The sequence below is a fragment of the Psammomys obesus genome, unplaced genomic scaffold (genome assembly GCF_907164565.1).
Source record: "Psammomys obesus unplaced genomic scaffold, mPsaObe1.curated_primary_1811, whole genome shotgun sequence".
Lineage (NCBI taxonomy): Eukaryota > Metazoa > Chordata > Mammalia > Rodentia > Muridae > Psammomys > Psammomys obesus.
This window is the reverse complement of record NW_026590905.1, coordinates 937,070-954,529: the sequence shown is the minus strand read 5'-3', so window position 1 is coordinate 954,529 and position 17,460 is coordinate 937,070. Positions and strand designations below refer to the sequence as shown.

Genomic DNA, 17,460 nt, shown 5'->3' with positions numbered 1-17,460 from the left:
ACACAGACTTCCTGGCTTTGGTTTTGTCTTCTCCGTAAGTTGTGACACTGCTGTGAGCAAAGCAGAGACTTTCTCCCAGTTTACCCTAAAACTGTAAATAAATTCATTTTTCTAGTTCTATATGCACTGTCCTTGTCTCTCAGTGTAGGTAAGCATCGGAAACCATAGGCAGGCCATATGGCCCAGGGACTCCAGCGACATTGGGGCTGTGAAAGCTCCACCTGTTATTTCCCTTCCTACAAACTTAGAGGAAAAACAGAAACAAGAGGAGGAAGAGGAAGAAGGGTTAACGGAGGCTGGGAAGAAGGTCAGCTTCAAATACGAGCAACCCACATAAGGAAAAAGAAGTAGTCTGGAAGAAGGGTCTAGACTCCTGGGGATCTATGTTCTGGCTCCATCCCCTCTCCAGCTTTCTCACGGTTAAGGCTGGCAGCAAAACCAGGTGGTGAGAGCAGGTTTTGAAATCACCTGGGATTTCTTGGGTGCAGGGCGTATGAAAGGGAGCAGGGTTCCGGCTGCTGCTGCTATTGGCCTCAGGGCGACAAAGGCGGTTGAAGTGAAAGTGAAAGAGAAGCAGGCAAGAGAACAGAGACCACAGGCGGTTAGTTAGGCAAGTGAGGGGTGCTCAGAGAACCCTCTCTAGCCGGGGAGCTGCAGAGAAGGCAGCCGGCACGGAAGGGCCTGCGAGCAGCCTCCATGGGCTCGGAGCCCGGCTGGTGTCTGCTGCTCTGTTTGGCTCTCTCTGGGGCAGCCGGGATTGGTGAGTGCGGAGATCTGGCTGGGGGGTGGGGAAGCAGGAAGGGAGGGGCGCTGAGCTAAGGGAGCTCCAGGGAGCCGGCTACCCGGAACAGCAGCAGCTTCCTCTTGGTTTCTAAGCCCCGCAGATGAGCATTTAACAACATGAGGAACCCAATTTGGAGAGGGGTACAGAACCCACCACACACACACACAAAAAAAAAAAAAGTAGAGAGAGGCTTCCTCTGTGGAAGCAGCTGTGAGAGGACACGGCCCTGTGAGCTGAAGCAGAGGAAGGGGCTCCCCAGGCTAAGAAATCACTTGGGAGGTGACTCCTAGTAGGGGAGGCTAGAGGCCACAGCAATGACAGAAAGCAGAGGACCCGGGGCAGGTTGGGAAATGAGAAACCGGCTGTCAGCATTCCTGGGAACAGCAAGTGCCCCTGCTCCTCTCCGCCATGGCAAATTTTTGTTCCTTTGGTTTGGGTTTTGGTTTTTAAACTGGGAGTTCCCTCCAAGAGCGTTCCTTGCACCCCACGTTTAGAATGTAGAAATATATGAAAGCATAAATCATCTGGCTCTGAGCAGGGCAGATCTAGAACGAACAATGATTCACTTGGGTAGCAGGTGCCTCCCCGAAGCTGGGTTTATAGAGGATGTAAAGACACCAAGAAAGCGGACCCAAAGGGCAACATGACCTGGTGATGGGCCCACGGTTGGGGGAGGGGTGGGGAGCGAGCGTGCTCACCCCACTTTCCCTGCAGAGCCCCCCACAGCAGAAAGACGGCAGGCCACGGACATAGTCTTAGAGTGCCTCTTGGTGGCAGAGGACAGGCACCAAGGGGCTTTTGCCAGCAGTGGGGACAGGGAGAAGGCCTTGCTGGTGCTGAAGCAGGTGCCAGTGCTGGAAGATGGCTCCCTGGAGGGCATCACAGATTTCCAAGGGAGCACGGCAGCCAAGGATGGTTCCCCCGTCGTCTTCGAGGCCTCAGGTAAAAGCTGTCCGTCCTGGGCTTCCTCGTGGGGACAGCCCTGTTCCCAGCCCCACCTACCCACACCCGCTTCCCATCTGCCGGTCCATCCAACATCACTCCCATGTGCCTCTCCTCTCCCCAGTGGACTTGGTACAGATTCCCCAGGCAGAGGCTTTGCTCCATGCGGACTGCAGCGGGAGGTTGGTGACCTGTGAGATCTCCCAGTACTTCCTCCAGGCCAGACAAGAGGCCAGTTCTGAGAGAACAGTTTGGTTCATCAGCAACATTCAGGTATCTAGAGGCGGACCCAGTGTCTCCATGGTGATGAAGACTCGAACAGATGCTGAAACTGGAGCTGTCTGGCATCCTACTCTGAACCTACCCCTGAGCCCCGAGGGTACGGTGAGGACTGAAGGTGAGAAAATAAAAAAGCAGTGGCACAAGAATGGTTTTTTTTTGTTTTTTTTTTTTTAAGTTTTATTACATTTAGTGGTGTGTACATGCCACAGCACACAGGTGCAGGAGTTGGGTCTCTCCTTCTACCATGTGGGTTCCAGGAACTGAACTAGTCTGCTAGGCTTGGCAGCGAGTACCTTTACCCACTCGTTAGCCCCAAGGTTCCTCTGCTTTGTTTTTTTGTGGCGAGAGATCGGACGGAAGGAAGAAAACCAAATCTGTGATCTAACTTATAGGTCCTCCTGGGGTACCCCACAGACCTTCATCTTTTCTTTCTAAAATAGTCCGAGTCAAGAAGAGGGGATGCTGGGAGATCCTTACGTGAGGGTCAAAGCATAACCACCATCAGGTGTTTTCTCCAAAATGGAGAGGCTTTTTCTCTCCCTGGGCTGTCGTGGGAGAGCAATGCGAGGTTACTCTGTCTAGGCAAGTTGTCACTGCTCTTTTATCTCCGCAAGCACCTGTTTCCACCCAGGGAAAAGCAAGGCTGGTCTGACGCTTCGAGGCAGTTACAGCAGGGCACTGGGAGACAGAATTTGTTTGGTGCCTCTTCCTAGTGAACCCCAGTCTTTGTCCTCCAGCACCTACCACCTCCCTACCAGGTTAAAAAAAAAAAAAAGAGAGAGAGAGAACATGATGATAGGTATCTGGAGAGTCCAGCTCAATATCCTGTCTCCAAAGTGGAGAAAATTGAGTCAACAGAAGACGAAGATGAAGGGGTTTCTCTCCTATCCCTAGAAACATTCACCTTCAGCATTTGTCCTGTACTGAGGACTGAACCTAAAGCCTTGTGCTAAACAACTGTTCCGCCACTGAGCTCCAGCTACAACTCCCTTCTCAGTTTTTACTGTTAAACAGGGGTCTCACCAAAATGTCCAGGCAGGCCTTGAACTTGTAATCCTGTTATGCCTCCCCGAGTAGCTGACAGTACAGGCCTGCAGTACCCACTGGCTCAAAGGCCCTTTCTAAGTATACCTCGACACTAGAAGAGACATCCAGCATTTACGACAGGCCTTGTGTGGCTTTAGTGATTCTCCCTTTCTGAGATTATTTAGACCTACAAAAGGGAAGCAGCATACACCCACACAGCCTTGACCTACTTCACCAACCGTCATACTTCCCCTCTACTAAAACAGACACATATTCTCCCTGCGAAATGACTAGGCCACAGGTACCACAACACCTCACCCCCAAATGTTCCTACGTACAGTCATCGCTCATAGCTGAAAGTCAAGGCCATTCCCTTCGCAATCACCAGTGACCTCAGAAGCATATCAGGGTTGGGGGCGCTTCACTCATAGTAGCAAGGGGGTCCTGTGCACATAGAACTTAGGAGTACTTTATTCATGGAGAGAAGAACAGTAAAACTGGGTGTGTTTGAACACACCCGCAGTCCTAACACTGGAGAGACTGAAACAGGAGGATCACGAGTTCTGACTCTCACGTATGCCGTGCTGCCCTTGCACCTTGCAGAGCGCCATTTGTTTGTGGCTCCATTGGACAGGAAATGAACCAATCAATCAGTACAAGCTGTCTGTCCCCAGTTTGGAGGCCAGGGGACCTCAAGGAGGAAACAGTCCATAGTCACCTTTTTCTTCTCTCTGCAGTGGAGTTCCAGGTGACATCGGAGACCCAAACCCTGAGTCATCTGGTGGGGTCCTCTGTCTCTCTGCACTGCAGTTTCTCCATGGCACCAGACCTGGACCTCATTGGCGTGGAGTGGCGGCTGCAGCATAGAGGCAGTGGCCAGCTTGTATACAGCTGGAAGACAGGGCAGGTGCAGGAAAAGCGCAAGGGTGCCTCGCTGGACCCTGAACAGCTACACACGGCGGGGGATGCCTCCCTCACCTTACCCAACCTCACTCTGAAGGATGAGGGGAACTACATCTGCCAGATCGCGACCTCTCTGTACCAAGCTCAACAGATCGTCCCTCTTAACGTCTTAGGTAAAGTCAGGCCTCAGTTATTCTGGGGACAAGGCGGGGGGAGGGGGCGGGTATGTGCCTGTGGGAGTGTTTTCCAGACTAGAATCCAAACCCAGAGGGACTTTTTCCTGAGAGAAAGTGCACTCTCACAACCTAAACGCCACCCTCATCCTGGAGGCACTGGTGGCACCAGATTATCTGAACACCAAGATAATTCCCCCCAAAGAAATAAATAGCCCAGAATCTTACAGCCCTGGCTGGCCATCTGTAATTTCAGCCCCCTGGGCCACTTCCTGAGGGGACGCTGCAGGTGTCTAGGCAGGGAAGCAAACCACGAGGAGATGAGAATGAAAACTCAGTTCAGATTGACTTTGTCAACCTGGGTCAGACCTGGGGAATATGATATTAGGCGGTTTATTCCCAACAAATTTAAACACAATATAATTGGGGGGAAAAGTTTCCTGATGTAATGCAATCTCCCGTAATTATATCAAAACTCGGGGTACGTGTCATTTCTTCTAAGAAATGGGCCACCTGTACCAGCTTTAGGGCCTAGGGAAGGCTCTGGGCTGGTCTCAGTCGTACAGAGAGTATAGAGATCATTCGGGCTATGAGCCACCTCTGGCCCTGCATGTGGGAGCTTGGGGAGCCCCTGGCTGTAAGGGTCATTTAGATTACTAGCCACCTACAGTCCTGGTTGTAGATGCTTGATGTGGCCTGGCCCAACAGATCACAAAATCACCAGGCTGTTAATCACCTCCAATTCCCAGCTTTCTGGATGGAAGAACAGGTTTGCCATCTTTCCTATTAGAAAGACAATCCTGCAGGCCTAACATTCTTGGTTTCTCTGGTGATCTGAAGACATTCTAGACCTTCAAGCTATGCTCCCAAAACTTCCTGAGGGGCAGCAGGCAGCCAAGGACAGCGAGAAGCAGCAGTCCTGATCGAAATAAGCAATCACTGGCTGCAGAGGTGATAGGGAGCAGACCAAGGGCAGAGCGTGTGGCTCAGTGGTATAGCACTTGCTAGTCCTTGGAAGGTCCTAGGTTGAATTCCCAGCTCCATTAAGAAAAAAAAAAAAAAAAAAAAGCGTGCTGTCTCGTCATTGACTTCAAAGTTCCAGAAAAAAGTGTATCCTTTTAGAATCTGAGTCCAAGTAGCGCCCTCTCCCTAACCCCTTCAAACACTGAGAAGCTTCCCTCTCTGCAACCTTCCTTCCCTCTCAAAATGTGTCATTCGCCGCCGTAATCCTATTCCTCACGCTTTCTGCAGCTCCCCCCAAAGTTCAGCTGAACTTGGCAAACAAGGATCTCATCTGCAGCATTGCTGGCTACTATCCTCTGGATGTGGTGGTGACATGGATTCGAGAGGAGCTGGGTGGAATTCCAGCCCAAGTCCCCGGTGCCTCCTTCTCCAACCTCAGGCAAAGCATGGTGGGAACCTACAGCGTCACTTCCACCGTGACGGCCGAGCCAGGCTCCTCGGGTGCCACTTACATCTGCCAAGTTACCCATATCTCCCTGGAGGAGCCCCTTACAGTCAGCATGAGCGTTTCTCCACACACAGGTACTCGGAGTGTCCTTTCTCTTCCTCCGTACTCAGGCCTGGACTCCTCAACTTCCATGTCATCTTTGGCTTTGTGCTGATGCCCATGCAATCTTGACTTTATCGTCCCCAGAACAGATACTTGAGCCCAGTTAGGTAGTTCAGCAGGAAGCGATCCCTTTAGACAGGAAGCACAGCCCACATGAAAATCAAATTGTCCAACCTACAGAGAACTTATGGCCATAGCTAAGGGTATGTGAGACAAAGGGCAGGAGGCAATGATATTTCAAGGTGATCACACTTGCACACCGACATGACCAAGCTCTGAATAGTTTACGTTTCAGTGGTTTGCCTGGTATAAGTGCACTGTGTGCATACAATGCTCATGGATGCCAAAAAGCGGGCCTCAGATCCCCTGGAACTGGAGTGGCAGATGGCTACGAGCCACCCTGGGGGTGTAGGGAATGAAACCAGGTCTTCTGCAAGACTCTTAACTACTCAGGCAACTCTCCACCCCCAACATACTCAGCCTTTAAGGATGCTCTCACACATTCCACCTCCTATTTATTTTTGGAAATAGGTCTTACTGTTACTCAGGCTGGCCTCAAACACCTCTGCCAAGCAATTCTCCTACTCAGCCTCCCCAAGAGCTAGGACTGCCGACACCATCTCCATACCCAGCACTCATCTTCTGGTATTTGCACACTGAGCAAAGGTTCTCTACCAATAAACAGTAAAAGAGGAAATATAAAGGAAAGCCCTTACAAGTTTACACCCTATAATCTCAGTGGGCCACACACTAGAACTTCATCCCAAAGGCCACGGAATGTTTGAGTTTTAAGCAGGGGAGGATATGCACCTCAAAATGAAAAGATCCAAGAGCCCAGGATATTATCTGGTTGCTCACTAGACTATGAGCTTCTGCAAAACTGAGTTTTGTTTTGGCTCACATCATTCCCCCGCTATTTGCTGTCCGTCATTAGGACAACCGCGATCTCTTTTGTAAAACATTTCCGAATGTCCTGAGGTGGGGTGGGGTATAGCGGCATGTGTCTATCATCACAGCACTAGAAGGCTGCAGGATTCTAAGTTCAAAGCCAGCTTGGATGTCAGTGAGACCCTGTCTTGGAACAACAAAACCCTGATGTGAGAAGAGGCAGAACAGCAGTGCACAATCTGACAGCCTAGAGCAAATGCAGGTGTTGCTGTGCGCATGGGAATGGGTCCTCCAGTGAGGATTCACAAGCATCTACCCCAGAGCTCGCTTCCGAAAGAGAGGAAGGCAAGGGCTCAGCACATGGTTTTCTGTTCATTCTCAGCCACAGAGCAGAGAGGAGCCTTTGGAGTCATCTTGGCCAGCACTCTCTTCGTTTTGGGGCTGTTGTTTCTGGGACTTCGGATACAAGGTGAGTTTGTGGATAAATCCACTACTAAGTACCTACCCACCCAAACCAGGGATGAAGCCCAAAGTGCCAAGTTCCAGATGTTTCTACTGTACCCCCAACATCTGCTTGTGGAATGACCCCATCTGAAACCAATCTTGTCTGCTTTCTCTCAACTTCTTCGTCAAGGTCTACCAAGACTATGAGGCACTCTGGGTAAAAAGGAGAGCACTCGTGCTGCAGCTACTGGAATAACCTTATGCTGAGGTGTGGGACTGAGAAAGGCCTGAAGGAGGCACCACATGTGGGAGTGAGGTACTGGCCCTGGTCTGTACTGGTCTCTGCCTTCCTTCACCGTTGAGAAGAGAACCCTGGGCCGATGAAAAGGGAGGTGACAAGAGAGGGCAGTTATCTGAGTGGAGGCTGACACCAAAGGATATATTTGACATGAGAAACCAAAGAAGGGGCAAGTAAGGAGAGAGGGGGAAAGAGTGTAGGGGTTGGCCACCACTCACAAACTCTAACATTGTAAAATAAAAACACGTTGGGTCTACAGCCTTTCTACTTTCTTTTCTTTCTCCCTGTTGGTCCTGACAGAGCCCTGGGTCGCCATTCCTAGCTGCTCCACCTTGCAGTTTCTTCAAGGTCTGAAGCAGAAGCCCTCAGAGGCCTGACAGGCTCCATCTCCACTGTTGTATAATCAGAGATTAGGGTTCTCACCTTTCAGACAGCTGCAGGAGTTCTGTGAGGCTCAGCCTACACTCCCACACTGCAGGAGAGGCTTCTTGGGGTCACTTCTGTGAAATACCATGTGGCTGCAGTGCAGCTAGGTATATAAAAACTGGATTGTAAGGTCTATTTAAAAAAAAAAAAAAAAAAGGACAGGGGAGGCCGGAGATAAGTCAGTGGTTAGGAGCACTGATTGCTCTTCCAGGGGACCTTGATTTGGTTCCCAGCAGCACATGGCAGCTCATAATCATCTGTAATTCATTCTAAGAGACCCAACACCCTCTTCTGGCCTCCTTGGGTACCAGACATACATTTAGTACACAGACATACATGCAGGAAAATCAGGTATACACAGCTGGGCACAATGGTGCACACCTATGATCCTAGCACTCAGGGAGGCAGAGGCAGGCAGATCTCTGTGAGTTTGAGGCCAGCCTAGTCTACAAAGTGAGTCTAGGACAGCCAAGGCTATACAGAGAAAACCTCCCTTGAAAAACAAAAACCAAAACAAAAAAAGAAAAGCAGGGATACACATAACATAAAAACAAATATCCCTTTAATATCTTTGTTTATGTACGTGTGCCTGAGTGTGTGTGTGCGCACCACGAGGTCACATGGGACACTGGATCCCCTGGAACTACTGTTATCAACAGCTGTGAGCTGCCATGTGGGTGCTGAAGACTGAATCCAGGTCCTCTGAAAGGTCTTTTTAGATTTATTTTATTATGTGTGTTGAGTGTTTTTGTCTACATGTAGGTATGTGCACCACCTATGTGCCTGGTACCAGAAGAGAACATCCCCCAGGACTGGAGTTACACCTGCTTGTGAGCCATCGTGTGGATGCTGGGAATCAAACCCAGGTCCTCTACCAACAAGTGCTCTGAACTGCCGAGCCCGCCAGCTCTCCAGCCCGAAATACATTTTTAAAGATTAAACCAAGAATGGTGGCGCATGTTTTTGATCACAACACTCGAGAGGCAGATCTCTCTGAGTTCGAAGACTCTGGCCTACAGAGTGAGTTCCAAGGCAGCCAAGGCTACACAGAGAAACCTTGTCTCAGGAAAAAAAAAAAAAAAATTCAATGTTTAGAAGCCAGTTTTTTGTAGACATTGTTAGGAACAGAACAATGTCTTTAAAGGAGATGGGGGAGGGGCTGGAGATGGCCCAGTGGTTAGAGCACTGGGTGCTCTTTCAGAAGACCTGGGTTCACTCCCCAACACCTACCTGGTGGCACACAACCACGTGCACTTCCAGTTCCGTGGGCTCTGACACCCTCTTCTGGGTTGCCAGGCATACGTGTGTAAATACACACGTGCAGGCAAACACTCCCACGATAAAAGGAGTATGAGTAGATCTTAAACTGAACTTGCTATTTCAGAAGACTTTAGTATGGAGAATCCATTTATGAGATAAGCACAATGGTGCACACTGGAAAAAAAAACACAGAAAATAAAAATTAAACTAAAAGAGGGGGCAAATTACTAATGAAGATGAAAGGAGGTACGGGCTGGGAAGCCTCATACAACCCTTAAAACATGACAATCAGGTGGAGGCCTGGGAGGGGCCTGAGAAAGCCCGAGACTGTTTGCCAGCATGAGGTGCCCACTCAGCTTCCTGTCATCACTTCCTGTCACCAGCACCTGCAAGGGCTGGCTGCTTCAGGTACGAAGGGTAAGGGCACAGACCACTTCCTCTGCCAACACAGGGACTTTAATCTCCAGGAAGAGCAAAGAACACACGTGCGTCAGCCCTTCTGGCCCGCAGCCAGCACAGAACAGCAGCTTCTTCCCCACCCCATCTCCCTGGCACAACCCAAACAACGAACAACGACGAAGTACGACCCAAACAACAATGAAGTCGGTGTTGTGGTAGGAATCTGTATTTTTCGCCTTTGTTGAGAATACATGAAATTGGTAAATATGTCACATGCCTTTGGTGGAAGAACTCTTACTGCTATACATAAACTATGAGACTGGGTTAGGAAAAAGACAGACAGGTAATGACAGACACAATGGAAACCCCACATCATCTCATGGCAAACCAAAGAAGGGGATGTGGGAAGCTTGACTTCAACTGACGGCAAAGTCCCAGGGTTTACTGTATACTTGCTCATGCACATGGGTGGAGGGGGAAGGAGACTGCAAAGACACAGAAGAGGGTTCAGGGTGGGGTGAGAAAGAAAGTAGAAGGGCTAACACCCCCAAAAGAACAAAGCCAACTACACCTGGTAAGCCTCAGAGGGGCAGAACCCAGGAAATAATTCCTGTGCTAGGGCTGGGTGGGCCAACAGGGTAAATTTGCTCCAGGCTTGGGATACATCGAGGACACTGTTGGTTCTTCTCCAGCGGTGACCCCCCTGAATTAGCAAAAGAAGCCCAGAGGATAGTGGAGACCTTCCAGGGGAACGCTGGGAGGGTACACTGACTGCTTTCTTCCAGCTCTTCAGTCCTGCCCTGAGGCAGGACGAAGGGAATGTGGGAAATGGGCAAAGGGAAAGGAAGAATGGTTTTGCAGAATGAAATGCTGCTGCGTGGAAAGTGGGTACCCAGCCTAGCATGACTCCAGCCTGTTCCTGCTTGTGGGCCAGAGGACAGAAGGAATAAAGGCCTGAGAACATTCCCCTCCGGCTCCCACCTGCCCTTCTCCCCTCGCACCTGGGTTTATCCCATGCAGCAGCCTATTGTGAGGCTTAGCAGAAGCTCCCAAGACAGACTGAGCAGCTCCTATCCTCGGATTCCAATGTCTGTACTCATAAAGCATGCAAGGGTAATGAAAGAAAGGAGGCAGTGCAGAATTCAGATGGGCAAGGGTGGTTCTGGGAAGGAGCTGAAGGAAGAGTAGCAGGCAGCTGCAGATGTGAGGCCTCATGCGGCACAGCAGTTCACAGTACACCTGTCACAGGCTGCTACCCTCCTATCCAAGGCCAAGCTGTGGGCTTTGCTGGACTTCTCTCAATCTGGAAAGGCCTTCCTGCCTCATCCCGGTCTGAGGCAAGAACACAGGGGTGGTGTGGAGGAAAGGGTTCTGGGGGAGCCGGGGAGCCTCACCATTTAACTCTCATATCCCTTTATCAACAGCAGGGGAGATAGAGGACTTCCACTAATGAGGGGTCAAGAAGCATATTCCCAAAAGCCTGTTACTGTCAAAGCCCCCGATCCATTGAAATTATCCGGTGCCCTCATGAACAACATAAAGTGCTTCAGGAGACATAAAGGGAGCAGCTCCTAATCAGAAGCACGTGGGCAGCTTCTAGGAGAAAGCATCTCCTGCTGCTTTTAGAATCAGTAAGGACTTGTTTTCTAGGCCTACAGAGAACAAGGTAAAAGGCTGTAAATCCCCCAGAGACAGAAATTCTTGGACTGACAGGCATTAACTACAAAATACAAGTTTGACTTTCTAAAAGGGACTCAAAGTTGGTCTTTAAACAGACCTCTAGGACTCAAGATAGGCCTGGTATGGGGTAGGGGGAGTTCCAAAATGAGGGCAGCAGGAAGTAGTTCCCAACTATTACATATATATAAAATAGGCAGCAAGCTACTACTTCCAAACTATTCTTGCTCCCCTTTCCGAAGGAGAGCCTTTCTAAAAGACGCTATGGACACAAATATCCTTCTCCCCCCCTCAGCCATGCCAGCTTCTCAGACACTTCACCTCTGCCATTCCTGTCCTCCTCCTTCCTTTAGCCACACTCTTTTAAGCTCTGGGGTACACACTAAATGGGTAAGGAGGAGGTGCCAGCTGTTGCTCTTTGGATAGTGACTTCAAGACTGTGTGTGCCACGAGCAGCATTTCCAGTGTTGAGGAAGAGAGTGCAAATGAATGCAACAAAAAAGGAGGATGGATGATGGAGAGGCCTGGGCTAGAGTGGAGAAAGGTAGATGGAGGAGTTTGTTGAGAGAGCAAACAGAGGGAAAAAGACATGAGCTTGGATGGCAATGGAGAACAGGGAAGGGATGGTACATTCTCAAGTAAAAAAGTAGACTGGACACAGGAATCAGGAAGTCCCAGATGGAGAAGAAAAAAAGAGACAGGAGAAAACAAGAGGGCAAGTTACATCACATTCCTAGACATTCGGGTCTCTCACTTGCAGTTATCCCAGCCCCAAAGTCTCCCTTGGACCCAAGCCAGTGACAAAAAGCACAACCCCCCTCCCTCAGCAGAAGGGGCCTTCTCCCCACAATTCCTTGCTGGGGGAAGGCTTATCCATCAAGGAGTTGCCTTGTCTTTGCCCTTCCTCCCTCCCGAACCAGGCGATGATCCCACAGCAGCGGTCTCCATACCTCGGTCAGGCAGCCCCACTCCCCAGGCAGGCAGGCAGGCAGGCAGGGCTGGGAGAAGAGTCCAGGACCTTCCCACCTCGTCACCCCATCGGCAACCTCAGCGATACTTACTTACAATAACTACCACGATGATGGCGCAGATGGCTCCCAGCATGATCATCATCTGAGGAGACACGGACAGAGCATGAGCCCTTGGACTCAGGAAGGAAGGAAGGAATCAGGACTAGAGATGGGAGGGCACCCACAGACCTCTGCTTCCCGTAGGGTCACAACCTCGGGAAATAGGCCCTGAAACCTCATTTTGTTCAGTTCCTATTGCCCGCTCTGTCTTTCATGAAGTTCCAATGGGAAAGGCAAACTTCAGGAAGTGTTTGCTGGACTCACAGAAGTTGTAGATATTTAAGTTACATATACTGAGCCAGTATGTTGCTGTTGGGGGTCTGAGAAAGAGCCAGGTGAGAATTTCTGCAGAAGACGCAAGTGGGAAAAAGCTACTTCACCAAATTCTAAATTCCTCTACATAGGGTTTTCTCAAGTGGCTTGGAATACTCTAGCCTATCCTGGTGGCCAATACAGGTAATGCATGCCAAGGAGGCTTCCAGATTTCAGAGGAAGGCAAAGGAGAAGCTAATGGGTTTCTTGCCTCCCAGAAGTGAGAAAAGGGAAAGCTCTCAGGGCAGGGAAACCCACCTTGCAGTTTTTCCACCAATACTTCCTCTTTAGCTTGGCAGCACTGCTCTCGAATTGTGACGCTCCGGCCTGCAAGGCGTCAGCTCGGTCATCCAACTCTGACAGCTTCTGGTCCCTCTCCAGGACTTTGTCCACATTCACACGCATGATGTCCACCACCTGAGGGGGTTGCAGAGACAAAGCTGCTGAGATTCACCCCCCCCCCGAGACAGAGGAAATGAATGATGCCAGGGAGATCACAAGCCAGGGCCTATGAATCCAAGGGATGCTTTGCATGCCAGAGCCTTTCCCCCTATAAAAAAGAGGAAAACAGATAAGACAAGCCAGGCTTCTTGGTTTAGAAACTCTCATAGAGCGGGCCAGGTGCCTACCTCCTCCACTTGTGCCTGGGTTTGCTGTAGCCGTCTGTTACTGGTCATGTTGGGAGGAGGACCAGGAGGACCCCCACCTGGAGCAGCCCCTTCTGTCCCTTCAGCGGGTGGCTGAGCTGGAGCAGACCTGTGGAGAGAAACAAACAGTACACAGAGTAACTGAGACAAGAAGAGAACCCCATGCTTCCTCGCCGCATACCACCAAAGCAAAGGTTGAATGCAAATAGAAGGCACTTTAGCTCCTCAGCAATCCCAAGTATGGGGATGAAGATTAGAGTGAAGCAAAGGATGAAAGCTCTCCTAACCTTTGGCTCAGGCTCCCGGTGCCATTAAGAGATCTGGACTGGGGCTATGCTGTGATGCAAACTCAAGCACGTCCTCTGGCACAGCGGCCATAGGGATAAATATGCCAGTCTTGACCTTAGTGGAATTTGCCAGACCATTAGAAGCTCTTCACATGAAGTAAAGTGGGACAATCCAGGGGAAGATATCTGTAGGCAAGACTGAACTGTCAGGACAACTGAGCTCACCCTGCTTATGGGAAGGACGGGGCTCTGTTTGCTGGTTCGTTTCACAATGTAATTGGTACACTGCAGCTGCTGCAGAGACAGTTTAGAGAGTCAGTAGGAGCAAAGTCTATATAGGTGGAGCGACTCAGAGCTGTTTGCATTGTTTCTGCCAGAGAACACAGGGGTCTCATTTAAATTAAATCTGGAACCTAAAACAATTACATTACTTGTTCCAAAAGCACAGGCCGTAAGTAAAAATGCTAGAAATAGCCTCCATGTGCATGCAGCATAGACACTCTGTCCCATCCTCCTTAAGACATGGCAGTGTCTCAGGATACTCTCCTAGTCCCCTGCATCAGAAAAGAAAAATTGAGCCAGGCATGGTGGCGCATGACTTTAATCTCAGCACTCAGGGAGGCAGAGGCAGGTGGATCGCTGTGAGTTCAAGGCCAGCCTGATCTATGTGAATCCAGGACAGCCAAGGCTACACAGAGAAATCCTGTCTCAAAACAAAGAAAAGGAAAGAAACAAAGAAAGAAAGGAGGAGATTGAACTATGCTACTATGCATGTACGGACCAGTCTCTCTTCCAGGACCACAGAAGGCAAAGCATTCCCATGGCCTTAGAAGGGAATAATCCAGAGTGGGTTTGTTTTTTGTTTTGATTGTTTTGGGTTTTGTTTTGTTTTTGAGATGAGGTCTCATGCAGCCCTGGCTGTCATGGAACTTTCATTGTGGACCAGGTTAGCCTGAAAAGCAGATCCACCTGTCTCGGCCTTCCATCTACTGGGGTCAAGAGCATGGTCCCACATGCAAAGCAACTGTGAGTCTTTAAGATAAACTTCTGACATTCACTGGCTAACAAGTTCCCAGAATCAAACCTACAGAAGGAGATTTTTTTTTTTTCCTGCCATTGTGGGAACCTCACAAGCAAGGTAAAGAGAGGTATCTAAAATTTGATGAAGAGTGGAAATTTCTTAAACTCTACCTTTGCCAGAGAAGTCCACGAATAAATACAGTAGAAGTTAAACCATCAGAAAGTTGCCGCAAAAAAGTAAATTCCTTGATTATTTACACTAGTATTAACACCTAGACTCTCCCTTTCCACAACTGAGTGAAATTGCCTAGACAAGACATAACAGCCTCTCAGAGAGGCTGTATCAGAAGATTACACTGGCTTGTTCCCTTTAAACAGCCACTTTCCCATTTCCTTCCTAGACACAGAGGAAGGGGAGGATGCTAAGCCCTGGGAGGCACAAGGCTTGCGCTGCTGTTCCGCTAGCTAAGCAATCTAGAACGAAGGCAGGGATCTCAATGAGTTGGTGGCAGCTAGTGTTGGAAGTTCTCCAGGATGGTGGCACCAATGACAAGATTAAGGTCAGAGACCTCGTGATTCCCCGCTAGCCATGGTTCTTTACCTACCTCCTTCTAATCATCACACATAAAACTACCTGGAGCCAGTCAGCCAAGAAGGATCCCTCCTCACCCCCTCCAAAAAAAAAAAAAAAAAATCTAGAACCTATGGGCTTGTAAAGAAAAAATGCACAGAATGTTAAAGCCACAGAACTCAAAGAGAAAGGATGAAATAGCATTAAAGCTCTTAGTGGGCTCACTTCCCTTTCTACTTGTAAACACTCTACACTAACCTATCCAGGGAGTTATAATCCTTATGTAATACAACCTCCCCCCCACCTTTTTTTTTTTTTTTGTCAAGAGAAGCAACCCAAGCTGAGTATGGTGATACACACCTTTAACCCCAGCACTTGGGAGGCAGGGGGAGGCGGATCTCTGAGTTCAAGGCCAGCCTGGTCTATGAAGGAAGTTCTGAGACAGTCAGAGAGCTACACAGAGAAACCCTGTCTGGAAAAGCCAAAGACAAAAGACAGACAGACAGCATGGGAGGACACACATACATCTAGCACCAGGCAAGAGATCCAGGCAGTAAATGGAACGAAAGAAAATCGTTCATTCTGTGTGTGTGAGATCCTAAAGGGGAATTCTTAATTTACCTAGCCACAGATCTTCAAAAGGGATGATGCCGAAGACAGCTGAACACTAAATTATGTGTTTTGGATAAAATGAAGAATTTGTTGTTCCCCCTGTTTCTCCTCCACTACTTGGCTAGGACTTGATCACTGGAAAGCACCGTAGCATAAGCGACTGCATTAGGATTTCATACCACTGTCCCCCGAGACTCTCTGAGATGCTCAGAGGCGCCACAGAACTAGCAAGTAAGTTTCTGCAGCTTTGCTTACATGAGGCACTACACACTGTGGGTGGGGGGAATGCACAAACCCAGGGACTGCAAGCAACCCGAATCACGAATGGACAGGTGCACCTATAAAAGTCTGCCCAGGGGCTTTAAGAGACAGATTCTGTCAAACAAGAAAGGGTCTCGGAGTTCCCCGTCTGAATCTATAGCATCCCCGCTTTTCCCCCTCTGGGGTTCCACGGTGCAAAGACAAGAGGAGAGAGTGCAATGGCCCGTGGGACCCCCACGCCCTCGCCCTGCCGTGGAGTGCCAGCTGCAGCTGGTGCGGGATGGAGCGCTGCCCGCATCCCGGGGTGGCCCAGTCTGGGGGCGGCGCGAGCTGGTGGTTCCCGGCGTCGCCGCAGCTGCTGCAATGCGCCATTTTCCGTCCCGCAGAGTCGGACACTGCGGGGGAAGAGTCGGTAAGGAGGTGTCGAGGACCCGAGACCGGAGTCAACTCACATTTTTCTGAAAGAGGAGGTGGAGGTCCGTCCCCTCTCTGGAGAATGCAACGAGACAGGCGGGGAGACGCTGCGGCTGAAGCAGGCGGAACCGCCGAGCCCCGCCTCGCACGGACCACCCGGAACTCTAACCGCGCTGGAACTTACTGCGGGTGCGGCGCCGACTCCCGGCTTTATTAGAGATGGCCGCGCCTCTCGGGTGACGTTGAGCTCTCCAGGCCCAATCCACGCGGGGCATGTTCTGGTGGCCCCGCCCCTACGGCTAGACCAATCACAGTTCTCCCCTCGTCGCTGGCCAACATCGAGGGCGGTCTCAGAGTTTGAGTTAGGCCCGCCCTATCGACCAATCGTGGAGCTGGAGGCTCCTGCCACTCTTACTGTCCCCGCCCACAGCACCTGGGGACAGGAAACCCAGGTGACCTAGACGCTGGACTCCTACAGGCCCTGGTGGTTCAGCAGTGTATGAGTATTCATGACGCCCTGACCACTCGCCCACCCGGCCACACTGCCTGCCTGAGACCGTAAAGCCTGCAAAGACTTCGTTCCTGTGTTTCGATAAAACCTGCCCTAAATTGAATGTCATCCCTAAAACTGCTCTTTGTAGGTCACCACAGCGACTTAGTTAACTCAGAAACCTGAAACAAATTAGACTCACCTGATTTCGAAGTCTCTCTCTCTTCTTTTTTTCTTTGCCTTTAAAAAAAGAAATTTTTTAATTTATTGTTATTTTATGGTACAGGTTTTTGCTGCACGATCGCATACCTGGGCCCTTGGAGGTCAGAAGAGGGCTTATCCCCTGGAACTTGAATTGCAGGTGGTTTTGAGTACATGCGCGTGCTGGGAACCAAACCTCTGCAAAAGTGTTGGGGTCCGAGAATCCAGAGCAACCCAAGCAGTCTCAGGAATCCAGCAAAGCAAGGTCTTTGAATTAGGCAGCAAAACTGACCAGTCAGGGACAACACAGACTGAGGCGCTTACTGCGTCTTAGAATGTTCATCTTAGTATCTATTTAGCAGATGACAAAATGTATTGTACTCAGGCCGTTAACGATCGATCAGGGCCTCAGAACAGACAGAGGAGCTGGACTGTGACCCTGAGCCAGAATGTTAACAGTGCTTTTAAGCTCCAAAACCACAAACATCGGTGCCAGGTTA

The 17,460-nt window shown here is 49.9% G+C and overlaps 2 protein-coding genes across 3 annotated transcripts; one reads left to right on the top strand and one right to left on the bottom strand.

Moving 5' to 3' along the window:
- Positions 1 to 540: 540 nt before the first annotated feature.
- On the top strand, positions 541 to 7,571 carry Tapbpl (TAP binding protein like). The gene is made up of 7 exons (XM_055609458.1): positions 541 to 760; positions 1,499 to 1,726; positions 1,851 to 2,123; positions 3,772 to 4,110; positions 5,362 to 5,655; positions 6,954 to 7,040; positions 7,206 to 7,571. The coding sequence occupies exons 1-7, from the start codon at positions 697 to 699 to the stop codon at positions 7,220 to 7,222; spliced, it is 1,302 nt and encodes a 433-aa protein (XP_055465433.1). The 5' UTR covers positions 541 to 696; the 3' UTR covers positions 7,223 to 7,571.
- A 2,031-nt stretch (positions 7,572 to 9,602) lies between these two features.
- On the bottom strand, positions 9,603 to 16,465 carry Vamp1 (vesicle associated membrane protein 1). 2 transcript variants are annotated; one of them, XM_055609431.1, is made up of 5 exons: positions 16,308 to 16,465; positions 13,087 to 13,213; positions 12,716 to 12,874; positions 12,137 to 12,188; positions 9,603 to 11,726 (listed from the first exon to the last, which is right to left on the bottom strand). In XM_055609431.1, coding segments are annotated over exons 1-5 (357 nt in total). In that variant the 5' UTR covers positions 16,310 to 16,465; the 3' UTR covers positions 9,603 to 11,709. The 2 variants fall into 2 exon arrangements, with proteins under 2 accessions (XP_055465406.1, XP_055465405.1); XM_055609430.1 differs by having other exon boundaries at positions 9,603 to 9,883.
- Positions 16,466 to 17,460: the final 995 nt, after the last annotated feature.